Here is a 14,238-nt window from a genome sequence, read left to right as displayed (position 1 = left end):
ATTGACCTCAGGTGCATCCTGTTTCCATTGATTATCCTTGAGATGTTTCTACAACTTGATTGGAGTCCACCTATGGTAAATTCAATTGATTGGACATGATTTGGAAAGGCACACATCTGTTTATATAAGGTCCTATAATTGACAGTGCATGTCAGAGCAAAAACCAAGCTATGAGGTCGAAGGAATTGTCCGTAGAGCCCCGAGACAGGAATGTGTCGAGGCACAGATCTGGGGAAGAGTACCAAAACAATTCTGCAGCATTGAAGGTCCCCAAGAAGACAGTGGCCTCCATCATTCCAGACAGAAGCCACCCCTCAGTAAAAGGCACATGGCAGCCCGCTTGAAGTTTGCCAAAAGGCACCTAAAGGACTCTGAGATCATGAGAAACTAGATTCTCTGGTCTGATGAAACAAAGATTGAACTCTTTGGCCTGAATGCCAAGCGTCACGTCTGGAGGAAATCTGGCAACAACCCTACGGTGAAGCATGGTGGTGGCAGCATAATGCTGTGGGGAGGTTTTTCAGAGGCAGGGACTGGGAGACTAGTCAGAATCGAGGAAAAGATGAATGGAGCAAAGTACAGAGAGATCCTTGATGAAAACCTGCTCCGGAGTCCTCAGGACCTCAGACTGGGCAAAGGTTCACCTTCCAACAGGGCAACAACCCTAAGCACACAGCCAAGACAATGGAGAAGTGGCTTCGGGACAAGTCTCTGAAGGTCCTTGAGTGGCCCAGCCAGAGCCCACACTTGAACCTGATCGAACATCTCTGCAGAGACCTGAAAATAGCTGTGCAGCGACGCTCCCCATCCAGCCTGACAGAGCTTGAGAAGATCTGCAGAGGAGAATGGGAGAAACTCCCCAAATACAGGTTTGCCAAGCTTGTAGCGTTATACCCTAGAAGACTCAAGGCCGTTATCACTGCCAAAGGTGCCTCAACAAAGTACTGAGTAAATGATCTGAAAACTTATGTAAATATGATTATTTTTTGCTAACATTTCTAAAAACCTATTTTTGCTTTGTCATTATAAGGTATTGTGTGTAGATTTAATACATTTAAGAATATGGCTGTAACGTAACAAAATGTTGAAAAAGTCAAGCGGCCTGAATACTTAGCGAATGCACCGAGATAAGGCAATAGACATCTACTAGATATTTATACAGTGCTTTTTATTTAACACAAGTCATCATGTATTACAATGAAGGTCAATTTAGGGACTGTCTGTCATTTTTATTGTTTTATCAATGTTTATTTGCTTCTGATTCTCGTCAGCCTGGCAAGTGGGTTTATGAGCTGTTGCAACAAGTGACTCTGATGTCAGATTACATTACGTAGCCGTGACTTACATTAAGTCCCGCCTATATCCCACTTAATTTGCTGAAAGGAACGTCACTTCTTGGCAGAAAGGTATGCTTACGCGCACGGCACTCAAAACATTTATAAAGTATAAATAGCACTCACTTAAGATTATGGACTGCAAAAATATTATTAATGATTAGTAAATTATTTATTAATGTGTCAAACAAAGCACAACGCTAAAAATCTATCCACAGCCACATAAACTAGTCCTGGCATCATTCTATGACAAACGCAGGGTGTACTGTTGAAGTCGGAAGTTTACATACTCTTAGGTTGAAGTCATTAAAACTTGTTTTTCAACCACTCCACAAATTTCTTGTTAACAAACTATAGTTTTGGCAAGTCGGTTAGAACATATACTTTGTGCATGACACAAGTCATTTTTCCAACAATTGTTTACAGACAGATTATTTCGCTCATCATTCACTGTATCACAATTCTAGTGGGTCAGAAGTTTACATACACTAAATTGACTGTGCCTTTAAACAGCTTGGAAAGTTCCAGAAAATGATGTCATGGCTTTAGAGGCTTCTGATAGGCTAATTGACATCATTTGAGTCAATTGGAGGTGTACCTGTGGATGTATTTCAAGGCCGACCTTCAAACTCAGTGCCTCTTTGCTTAACATCATGGGAAAATCAAAAGAAATCAGCCAAGACCTCAGAAAAAGAATTGTAGACCTCCACAAGTCTGGTTCATCCTTGGGAGCAATTTCCAAACACCTGAAGGTACCACGTTCATCTGTACAAACAATAGTACGCAAGTATAAACACCATGGGACCACGCAGCCATCATACCACTCAGGCAGGAGACGCGTTCTGTCTCCTAGAGATGAACGTACTTTGGTGCGAAGAGTGCAAATCAACCTTGTGAAGATGCTGGAGGGAACGGGGACAAAAGTATATATCCACAGTAAAACGAGTCCTATATCGACATAACTTGAAAGGCCGCTCAGCAAGGAAGAAGCCACTGCTCCAAAACCGCCATAAAAAAGGAAGACTTTGGTTTGCAACTGCACATGGAGACAAAGATCGTACTTTTTGGAGAAATGTCCTCTGATCTGACGAAACAAAAATAGAACTGTTTGGCCATAATGACCATCGTTATGTTTGGAGAAAGGGGGAGGCTTGCAAGCTGAAGAACACCATCCCAACCGTGAAGCACGGGGGTGGCAGCATCATGTTGTGGGGGTGCTTTGCTGCAGGAGGGACTGGTGCACTTCACAAAATTGATGGCATCATGAGGAAGGAAAATTATGTAGATATATTGAAGCTCTGTCAGGAGGAATGGCCCAAAATTCACCAAGCTTATTGTTGGAAGCTTGTGGAAAGCTACCCGAAACGTTTGTCCCAAGTTAAACAATGGAAAGGCAATGCTACCAAATACTAATTGAGTGCATGTAAACTTCTGACCCACTGGGAATGTAATGACAGAAATAAAAGCTGAAATAAGTCATTCTCTCTACTATTATTCTGACACTTCACATTCTAAAAATAAAGTGGTGATCCTAACTGACCTAAGACAGGGAATTTTTACTTGGATGTCAGTAAATGTCAGGAATTGTGAAAAACTGAGTTTAAATGTATTTGGCTAAGTTGTATGTAAACTTCCGACTTCAACTGTATGTATAAGCCAATGGTCATCTATAAGGCATTTATTCCGTGATTTTCTTCTTTGTCTAATATACATATGTGTGTTCTTTCATTCACCATTAGGATGGGTAACAGCACATGCGTGAGGTGATGTGGGCTGGTGTGGCTAAAATGCTAGGGATTCATTTTTGTCCCAGTCCGCCCCTGCTGTAAACCTCAGGGAGAAAAAGACATGAGGGAGTTCTGACTGACAACATTTTACTATATTTCAACAAACAAAAAAAGCCATGGATTGTTCTCCATCCACCCTGATTCAGAATATACAATTTTCATTGTCATGGCATGCTTGTTACAATAGCTATTGAGGCGAAAGAAACAAATATCCGTCCGAATATCTAATATAATACTAATTTTACATGGTGTGTAACTCAATTACCGAGCAGTGACAGTAATATAGAAGGCCTGATAGGCTATTGTTCCCATCTAGTGGTCACTATCCACACAGCATCTATCCATGGTGCATTGCAGACAGGCTGTATCACATCCGGCCGCGATTGGGAGTCCCCTAGGGCGGCGCACAATTGGCCCAGCGTCATCCGGGGTTGGCCGGGGTAGGCCGTCATTGTAAATAAGAATTTGTTCTTAACTGACTTACCTAGTTAAATTAAATAAATAAATATAAGTAGAAAACCGAGAAGAGTCAGGCTTCCACTAGTCATTCCTTAATGGCTTTAGTTAACCTAACTGTAGCATAGGAGCTCTTTTGTATGAATATGTAAATATTTTGTGCTTTATTGCCATCTCATCTCTTACTTTCTCAAATGAAATGTGCAGCGGTCTAAGGCACTGCATCTTAGTGCAAGAGGCGTCACTACAGTCCCTGGTTCGATTCCAGGCTGTGTCACATCTGTCCGTTATTGTATGTCACCTAGGGCAGCGCACAATTGGGCAAGAGTCGTCCGGGTTTGGCCCGGGTTAGGCCGTCATTGTAAATAAGAATTTTTTCTTAAGTTAACTGACTTGCTTAGTTAAATAAAGGTTAAATAAAAAATATAAAAAATACTATGTGACTTGACAAACAAAAGTGTGGATTGTTCTCCATCCTCCCCTGATTCAAAATATACAATCTTCACAGTCATGGTTGGCATGCTTGGTTTAATAGCTATTGACTAGAGAACAGAATATCCAATATATAATACATTTTACCTCTGTAAGAAAAATACATTTGAGAATGAGTTAAGGCGGGGCGAAACAAGTTCGTCATCCAACTCCCCCCCCTTTATTGAAGAGGCAGAGAGCAGAGCACAGAAAATGTTAATGCACTCAAGCGATGGAGGGAGAAGAAGACGGACAGAGCTGGACGGCTTGAGTATTTTTAAACGACCCAGTACCCCGCGTGTGGTGCGCTGGTGTGGAGCACAGGAGCCTACTAAAATGTGATTTTGAACAGCATATCAACTTAAAATAATTTCGGAAAATAAGGACTTTACCTAGGCTTATTACGGTTCAAAGCAACTGCCTGGCTTGAGATTTTAATATGCGTGATACCGATGGTATAGACTAATTGTTTACCATTCGAACGTTCACAGCATGTTGCCGTCACTTTGCTAAACATGTGAAGCTTATCGTGCTTTAACATATCCGACTGGATTTGGAACTGTAATTTAGATACTGTTTTAAGGGAAAACGAGACGTTTTGCGGAGGTGTGCAATTTTGACCATATGAGAGCCATATGGTCGGGTATAAACTGAACTCACCTTGGAACTAACATATGTTTCATCAGAATTGACAGTGGGGAAATGTACACATTCTGGGCACCAACTCATCAGCCTGGATTTGCTACAACCACTGTTCCTTTCTATTTTACTTTTCTATTCTAAAACAATAAGTACTTTGTGATATATTAACTTTCCTGATATCAACATGTATATTTTTCATTTGAGGATTGCCATTTTACTCTGGTGCCAACTTGTTATTGCTGCATCCAGTTTGGATATCGGAGCATATGATATAGAGAGGGGCAGACCTGCAAAATGTGAACCCATCACCATTCCCATGTGCCAGGGCATTGGCTACAATATGACAAGAATGCCCAACTTCATGAAATACGAAAGCCAAGCAGAGGCCAGCATCAAACTGAATGAGTTTGCCCCTCTAGTGGAATACGGCTGTGACGTGCACCTGCGCTTTTTCCTCTGCTCCCTCTACGTCCCCATGTGCACTGACAAAGTGTCCACCACCATACCTGCCTGCCGACCAATGTGTGAGCAGGCCAGGCAGAAGTGCTCTCCCATCATGGAGAAATTCAGCTTTGGCTGGCCTGACTCACTGGACTGCTCCAAGCTGCCCACTAAAAACAACCCCAACTCGCTGTGCATGGAGGCGCCTGAGAATGACACCAAGCAGGAGATCAAGAAGGGGGAGGGCATGCTACCGGTGCCCCCCAGACCCAGGCAGCCCGGCCCGGGTACCAGCGGGCGCTCGGGCAACAGCCTGGGTTCCTGCGAGAACCCAGAGAAGTTCCAGTACGTGGAGAAGAGCCAGTCATGTGCCCCGCGCTGCTCCTCGGTGGTGGACGTGTTCTGGTCGCGGCAGGACAAGGACTTTGCCTTCATCTGGATGGCGGTGTGGTCCACACTCTGCTTCATCTCCACCGCCTTCACTGTCCTCACCTTCCTGCTGGACCCGCAGCGCTTTCAGTACCCGGAGCGGCCCATCATCTTCCTCTCCATGTGTTACAACGTCTACTCGGTGGCCTTCGTCATCCGCTCGGTGGCCGGGGCCGAGAACATCGCCTGCGACCGGGAGAATGGTGAGCTCTACATCATCCAGGAGGGGCTGGAGTCTACGGGCTGCACCATCGTCTTCCTCATCCTCTACTACTTTGGTATGGCTTCATCTATCTGGTGGGTCATCCTCACACTCACCTGGTTCCTGGCCGCTGGCAAGAAGTGGGGCCACGAGGCCATCGAGGCCCACAGCAGCTACTTCCACATGGCCGCCTGGGGCATCCCAGCCATGAAGACCATTGTCATCCTAACTATGAGGAAGGTGGCAGGGGACGAGCTGACGGGGCTGTGTTATGTGGGCAGCATGGACGTTAACGCACTGACCGGCTTCGTGCTCATCCCTCTGTCCTGCTACCTGGTCATTGGCACCTCTTTCATCCTCACGGGCTTCGTGGCGCTCTTCCACATCCGGAAGATAATGAAGACGGGCGGCACCAACACGGAGAAGCTGGAGAAACTCATGGTGAAGATCGGTGTGTTCTCCATCCTGTACACGGTGCCCGCCACCTGCGTTATCATCTGCTACTTCTATGAGAGGCTCAACATGGGGTACTGGAAGTTCCAGGCGCTGGAGAACAAGTGTGTGTCATTCCCCGGGCGCCGGCATGAGGACTGCTCACTGGAGGAGTCGGTGCCCACCGTGGCAGTGTTCATGCTGAAGATCTTCATGTCTCTGGTGGTGGGCATCACCAGCGGTGTGTGGGTTTGGAGTTCCAAGACCCTGCAGACCTGGCAGGGCCTGTGCAACAGGAAGCTGTCGGTGCGGACTAGCAGGAAGCCTTGTAGCAGCGTCAGCTGCAGCACCTCCCACTGTCACTACAAGTCCCCAGCCGTGGTGCTCCACATGGCCAAAACAGACTCTTACCTAGAGAGCCCCACACACGTCTAACATTTCAAGTGACACTTCTCACAGTGTCTTGTATTGACAATGCCAAAGGATGCTATTTTGTTATGTGATCATTTGAAAAGCTCAGGTTGGATTGCATCTAATGCTCGATTAGTAGCAATACCTGAACGTAACAGTGGTTGTGCTTTCGTTTGGTGACAAATGATCCACATTGCTTTCAGTTTAACCACACAGTTCGGTGCACATGCAGAATCAGATATGCTTCTAAAGGAAACATTTCTTGTATTGTATGCCATAGAGCTAGTTGGTTGTTTCTGGTTAACCAACTGAACATGAATGCAAAATAGAACTTGCATGGATGTATCAACATTTGGTTTAGTGTTCTCTCCCTGTAAATGTATTTATTGTGTTGGGTATTTAATTGCAAGTTCTTCATGGTGTTTCCTAAGGTTTTGTATGTTGTATATAAAAGCACATGTACTAAAGAGTTATGAGTTATGAATATAGGGCCTGTTGAGATGTATAAGTGCCTTTGCAAATACATATTTTTCAAAACAATGGACATTAATAAACGTATTTATATATTTTCACTGATGACTTTACTCTATTCATTACTTCACAATGCATGTACATTTTAGTGTAGTGGTTATTAACATAAGCAAAGCAAAGACATCTTACAATAGCCTTAAGTATTTTTTGGTTTAGGAAAATATTAATTTGTATCTGAAACATTTTGCTACAGCGCCTCTTCAAATTGACAGTGGTCACTAACTTGATGCAAGAATATATTGTATAAATTAAATAGACATCATTAGTTTCGGTGACATTTTTAAAACTATTCATTTTCGTTTATTTTTCATTAGACTGATTACCTTGTGGATCCACCTACAGTATGAAGCTCTCACTGGCAAAACTAGTCATATTTTCCCAAGTGACATCAGCTGTTAATTGTATATGCCCTTTCATGTATAACTCTGTAATCGCATTGCATCAGTGTTCTGTCACATTTGAGGAATTCAAACTGCTTAAGTAAACTGCAAACAAAAAGCTGCTTGTTCCACGCAGTTGAGCCTCGCGGCAAATTTCTGGTTGGTTGACAAAAGTGTTAATATTTTTCTAAACTGCAGCCACAGTTGAGGTGGAAAACGGTCAGGGTCTCCAGGCCTCTCTGCCTGCCCATGTTTGTGAAGCTATGCTGAACTTTCTGTTTTCCATTGAAACATCAGCTCCAGCAATAATAACTTACATGGGGTGACAGCATTCCATGGTGAGAGAAAGAGAGAGACAGAGTTTTAATAATGAGTCATGACATTGCCTTTAAGAACATTTTTCTCTGTGTTTCCCAAATATAACACAGGCAATCAAAATGTCAGGGTTTTCATAAGTTCAGTCTCTCCAAAGCTTAAGCCTACATGACTTTATCCCTTTTGAATAGGTCTATCATATGTCTGCTACTGTGTTGTAGACCTATTTTACACCATTTCATATTAGGCCTTTAACAATGCTGATATTTAGATTTTGGGCTGGTCCTGCCCACCAGCCTATCCTTCAATTTTTATATCCTCTCTTCCCAGTTGCTGGTGCCTGCCTCCTGCCTGCAGACATTGTCCATAGCTTGGCAGCACATCTCCCCCTGGAGCTGAAACCACTATTACATTTCTCCATAAAAAGCTGTGTTTGTCTTGGAGCTGCCTGCTGGGACCCCGCTGTGGTGCGTAAACCACATGTACCAGTCACAATAAAGCGCAATTAATGCGCGCCAGCTTTCAAGTTTATACATGGGCGACATGCATAAACACTTGGTTCTCATAACAATAACAGTCTGCTCTGCATCAGCCATTGCAACTGATAAATCCCCTTGCTACAGCCCCCTGCTCCTGGTAAGATGGTAAACTGTTTTTTAAGTCTTTATTTGAATTGAAATAAAAGGGGAAAGCAAAAGATCTGAATTATGTAAGAATTCATGTGATTCAAATACACTGCAAATTGCTAACAAGAATTGACAATGACAATGACATCACATACTCTACGTGGAGTCTTTCAAATGTTAAATAAGACATTTGAGAAATGGCATTTGGTAATGTTTAAACTACCTCCCCAGACATAAAGTCAAATTCTCAGACCATGGACGTGGAATTGCTCTTTCCGAGGATTTGTCAAGTCAAATGTGGGTGGTTCTTAACAGTAGTCTTTATTCAACCAATCAAAAATACTGAAATGTGCCACATTCACTTCGTTTTAGGCATATCTTAGCCAAATCATTCACAAAGAGAGACACCACTGTAATAGAGATTCCTAATGACACTGTAGGAGAGCGGACAATATAGAGTATCTGTGTAATTGTGTGCACTCTGAAAGGAAAAGGCTATGTTAGCTCATACATTTGATTAAAGGAGATAATTAAAGCATCAGGGCTTCTCCCCCCTCTTAAAAAAACACCAGAAGAATAGAAAAAGGGAGGTAAAAAGAGCTCCTCATTACATCCCACCTCCAAGCAGTATCCCTTTCCTGCGCTGGTTTTGATGTGGAAATGAGTCTATTGAAGAGCAGCAGCCCCTCAGAAAGGGTGTCCCCCCAAAATGTGTCCCCCTGAGCCTTCTGTGCCACTGGCTCGGCCATGTCCCACCTGCTGAGCTGAGCACCCCTTGTGTTACTTGTATCTGCCAACACACAATGCACCAAGACTCAGGTTTTTGAAGTATGCTATAACATTGAACATCTCTTTAAACTTAGATTAGGTGAGTGGTGTAGTGAAGCATAGACTATAGTTCCTCTACGGAGTGATTACTCAATCATTGTAACCCACCTTACAAACAAAACAGTTACCACCTTCATCATTCATTTTGTTAGTGTAATAAGACTGTTGCTGTGGCTTGGACATTCTGATTTCCTATGCCACCCCTTATTGTTACTAGATATCACATTCGGGCTAGTCTTACGTTGCCATACCTCCAAAATCACATCATTGTCACGCCTTAGGGAAGCTTGGTTCTCGTCGAGGCTGCATTCAGGCCAACAACTGTCTGTCTTTTATACTCTAATGTCGCAGAGTATTTGATGTCAGACTTCTGTGTTTATTTCACTGGGGTATCTAATCCTCATTTACACTGAACAACAAAATAAACGCAACATGTAAAACATGTTGGTCCCATGTTTCATGAGCTGAAATAAAAGAACCCAGAAATTTTCCATACGCACAAAAAGCTTACGTATTTCTCTCAAATTTTGTGCACAAATTGGTTTACATCCCTGATAGTAAGCATTTTTCCTTTGCCAAGATAATCCATCCACCTGACAGGTGTGGCATATCAAGAAGCTGATTATCCAGCATGATCATTTTCAGAAGATATCCTCCTCGCAATCTCCAAAATACAACAGCCACAGAACAACTTTGTTTGGACGTCGTAAAGGACCATTCGCCGAAACTGAAGAGATATAGCTAGATAACGACCTCCTTTTTCACATGAAAAAAAAAACCGGTGGACAGAGACTTGCTAGCTACGTTAGCTAGCTAGCTGGGATTTTCTACAAGGAATCTGCCTCCCAAAAAAAGCTTCTCCCAAGTGGTTGTTCAACCTACTCCTGTGCCTGCTGCACTGCTGCTTGGATTCCACCTGGCGATCTGTTCACCGCCTGCCCTGGCCTGTCTCAACCCTGTCTGGTACAGGTACCCCTGCCACACTCCCCCCTCTCTCCCGAGCTTTCGCTCGCCTCCAGCACACATGCACTGTTGGGGCAGGTGACTCTGAACTTACAATGGCTAGCCCCAAGTCATTATATATTTTTTCTTGTGCATTATGCTATTTGCCTCATGACTACTGCATGCTTTGTTGACTATGAACATGCTTGTTTACCCGACCGTGAGACAGACTATGTTTGTTCCCACACTCTGGACTCTGACTCTCTATTGGTTACACAGACTTTCCCATCCTATTCTAACCACCTCTCGCCGGCTTTGTATTCATGTTACCTGATGAAATTGCTGTACAATATGATGTTGTTGCCGTCTGATGCACATTCAAATGTCATAACAAATCAACACTGCAGAGCTCTCCCTGTCCTCTGCCCTGCCCTGATTGTATTACTGCTGATGATATCTGGACATGTGCCTCTACACCCTGGCCCATCAGCCCCAATTCTGACTTGTACTCTGATATCTGCTTCACTGATTCCTGCTCTTATAAAAGCCTGAATTTTCTGCACGTTAACACTCAAAGCTTATTAAATTGAAAGTGTGGGCTCACAGCTCCAATCTAGATGTGTTGGTCATTACTGAGACGTGGTTAAGAAAGAGCGTTTTGAACACTGCTGTTAACCTTTCTGGTTCTAACTTTTTTCGGCAAGACAGATCTTTCAAAGGTGGTGGAGTGGCAATCTTTACCAAGGAACACCTTCAGTGCTCGGTTATCTCCACCAAGTCTCTCCACCATCAGCACCAGCCTGTACCTTAACTACCCTAAGCTCTTCTCCTGGCCCCTTACACTAAGTCTGATTTTGTCCTGCTAGGTGAACTAAACTGAGACATGCTTAAACCACCTAACCAAGTCCTAAAGCAATGGTACTCCCTAAATCTTTCTCAGATTATTACCAATCCCACAAGGTATAACTCCAAACACCCAGAAAAGGCTACTTTCCTTGATGTTATCCTAACAAATAATCCTGATATGTAGCAGTCTGGTGTTTTCTGTAATGACCTTAGTGATCACTGTGTTTGCAATGGCTGCTCAGTGAAGCGACCTGTCCTGATTTGTCATAGACACTTGCTAAAAAGCTTTAATGAGCAAGCCTTCCTTCATGACCTGGCCTCTGTAAATTGGTATAGAATCAGCTTGATCCCCTCTGTCAAAGATGCTTGGACCTCAATATGTTCAGTGGTATTGTTAACAAACACGCCCCATAAAGAAAATGAGAATTAAAAACAGGTTCAGCCTCTGGTTCGACCGTGATCTGGCAGAGTTACTCCACCTCAAGAATTCCATTTGGCGAAAGGCTTGGCACACGCATACTCAGGCTGACTGGCTCTCGTTCATGCAAATAAGAAATAAGTGTACTCAGGCTATCCGGAAGGCCAAAGTTAGTTACTTTAAGGAGCAGTTCTCTCTCTGTAGGTCTAACCCCAATAAGTTCTGGAAAACAGTTAAAGACCTGGAGAATAAACCCTCCTCCTCACAGCTGTGCCCGTGTCCCTTAATGTTGATGTGGTTGTTACTGACAAGGAGCACATGGCTGAGCTCTTTAATCACCACTTCATTAAGTCAGGATTCCTATTTGACTCAGCCATGCCTCCTTGCACATCCAACATTTCCTCATCTCCCACCCCTTCTAATACGACTATCCCTGATGCTCCTCCCTCTTTTCCCCCTGCCCCGCTACAAAGTTTCTCCCTGCGGGTAGTCAGTAAGTCCTAGGTGCTAATGGAGCTCCTTAAACTTGACCCCAAAAAAACAATCTGGGTCAGATGGTTTAGACCCTTGCAGCCCCTATCATTGCCAAGCCTATCTCTGACCTTTTTAACCTGTCTCTCCTCTCTGGGGAGGTTCCCATTGCTTGGAAGGCAGCCATGGTGCGTCCTTCATTTAAAGGGGGAGATCAAGCTGATCCTAACTGTTATAGGCCAATTTATAATTTTCCCTGTTTATCAAAAGTGTTGGAAAAACTTGTCAATATTCAACTGCCTGGTTTTCTTGATGTCTATAGTATTCTCTCTGGTATGCAATCTGGTTTCCGCTCAGGTTATGTATGTGTCACTGCAACCTTAAAGGTCCGAAATGATGCCATTGCTATTTTTATTGACTTGGCCAAAGCTTTTGATACGGTAGACCATTCCATTCTTGTGGGCCGGCTAAGGTTTATTGGTGTCTCTGAGGTGTCTTTGGCCTGGTTTGCTTTCTACCTCTCTCAAAGAGTACAGTGTATAGTCAGAACATCTGCTGTCTCAGCCACTGCCTGTCACTAAGGGAGACCCCAAGGCTTGATCCTAGGCCCCACACTCTTCTCAATTTACACCAACAACATAGCTCAGGCAATAGGAAGCGCTGTCATCCATTTATATGCAGATGACGGTCTTATACTCAGCTTGCCCCTCCCCGGATTTTGTGTTAAACGCTCTACAACAAAGCTTTCTTATTTTCGGCTTGCAAGCCTCCCCCTTTTCCCTCCAAACATAACGATGGTCATTATAGCCAAACAGTTCTATTTTTGTTTCATCAGACCAGAGGACATTTCTCCAAAAAGTACAATCTTTGTCCCCATGTGCAGTTGCAAACCGTAGTCTGGCTTTTTTATGGCAGTTTTGGAGCAGTGGCTTCTACCTTGCTGAGCGGCCTTTCAGGTTGTGTCGATATAGAACTCGTTTTACTGTGGATATAGATACTTTTGTGTCTGTTTCCTCCAGCAACTTCACAAGGTCCTTTGCTGCTGTTCTGGGGGGATTGATTTGCACTTTTCGTACCAAAGTACGTTCATCTCTAGGAGACAGAACGCGTTTCATTCCTGAGCGGTATGACGGCTGCGTGGTCCCATGGTGTTTACACTTGTGTACTATTGTTTGTACAGATGAACGCGGTACCTTCAGGCATTTGTAAATTGCTCCCAAGGATGAGCCAGACTTGTGGAGATCTACAATTCTTTTTCTTGGCAGATTTCTTTTGATTTTCCCATGATGTCAAGCAAAGAGGCACTGAGTTTGAAGGTAGGCCTTGAAATACATCAACAGGTTCATCTCCAATTGACTCAAATTATGTCAATTAGCCTATCAGAAGCTTCTAAAGCCATGACATAATTTTCTGGAACTTTCCAAGCTGTTTAAAGGCACAGTCAACTTAGTGTATGTAAACTTCTGACCCACTGGAATTGTGATACAGTGAATTATAAGTGAAACAATCTGTCTGTAAACAATTGTTGGGAAAATTACTTGTCAGGTGTCCTTTCTAACTCAGTTGCTGGAAAGGAAGGAAACCGCTAAAGGATTTCACCATGAGGCCAATGGTGACTTTAAAACTGTAACGCTCGTCTTTCTCCTCATCTGAAGAGGAGCAAGGATCGGACCAATATGCAGCGTAGTTTAAAGACATAATCACGTTTATTTAAACGAAGACGAAAAACACTTGAACAAACTACAAAATAACAAACGACGTGAACAGACCTGAACTTGAGAACAAAACACATGAACGCACGAACAGGACGAAACACACACACACACACGAACAAACGAACGAACGAACGAACGAACGAACCAGTCCCGTGTGGTACAAACACTGACACAGGAACAATCACCCACAAACAAACAGTGAGAACAGCCTACCTTAATATGGTTCTCAATCAGAGGAAACGTAAAACACCTGCCCCTAATTGAGAACCATATCAGGCTAATACATTGAACCCAACATAGAAACACATTACATAGAATGCTCACCCCAACTCACGCCCTGACCATACTAAACAAAGACAAAATAAAGGAAATAAGGTCAGGAACGTGACAAAAACAGTTACAGAGTTTAATGGTTGTGATAGGAGAAAACTGAAGATGATTAGCAACATTCTAGTTACTCCAAGATACTCATCTAATTAACAGAGTTAAAAGAAGGAAGACTGTACAGAATCAAAATATTCCAAAACATGCATCCGGTTTGCAATAAGGCACTAAAGTAAT

At 43.4% G+C, this 14,238-nt stretch overlaps 1 protein-coding gene across 1 annotated transcript; it reads left to right on the top strand.

Moving 5' to 3' along the window:
- Positions 1-4,262: 4,262 nt before the first annotated feature.
- On the top strand, positions 4,263-7,177 carry LOC129818908 (frizzled-9-like). Its single transcript, XM_055875254.1, has one exon. It carries the CDS (start codon positions 4,875-4,877, stop codon positions 6,627-6,629), a length of 1,755 nt encoding a protein of 584 aa, XP_055731229.1. The 5' UTR covers positions 4,263-4,874; the 3' UTR covers positions 6,630-7,177.
- Positions 7,178-14,238: the final 7,061 nt, after the last annotated feature.

Source organism: Salvelinus fontinalis, chromosome 2 (assembly GCF_029448725.1).
Source record: "Salvelinus fontinalis isolate EN_2023a chromosome 2, ASM2944872v1, whole genome shotgun sequence".
In the NCBI taxonomy this organism is placed as follows: Eukaryota; Metazoa; Chordata; class Actinopteri; order Salmoniformes; family Salmonidae; genus Salvelinus; species Salvelinus fontinalis.
The sequence above is the reverse complement of the archived record's forward strand: the minus strand, read 5'-3'. Positions and strand labels throughout refer to the sequence as shown.

Coding starts and splice junctions, on each gene's coding strand:
- LOC129818908 (XM_055875254.1), top strand. CDS start 4,875: ATGTATATTTTTCATTTGAGGATTGCCATTTTACTCTGGTGCCAACTT.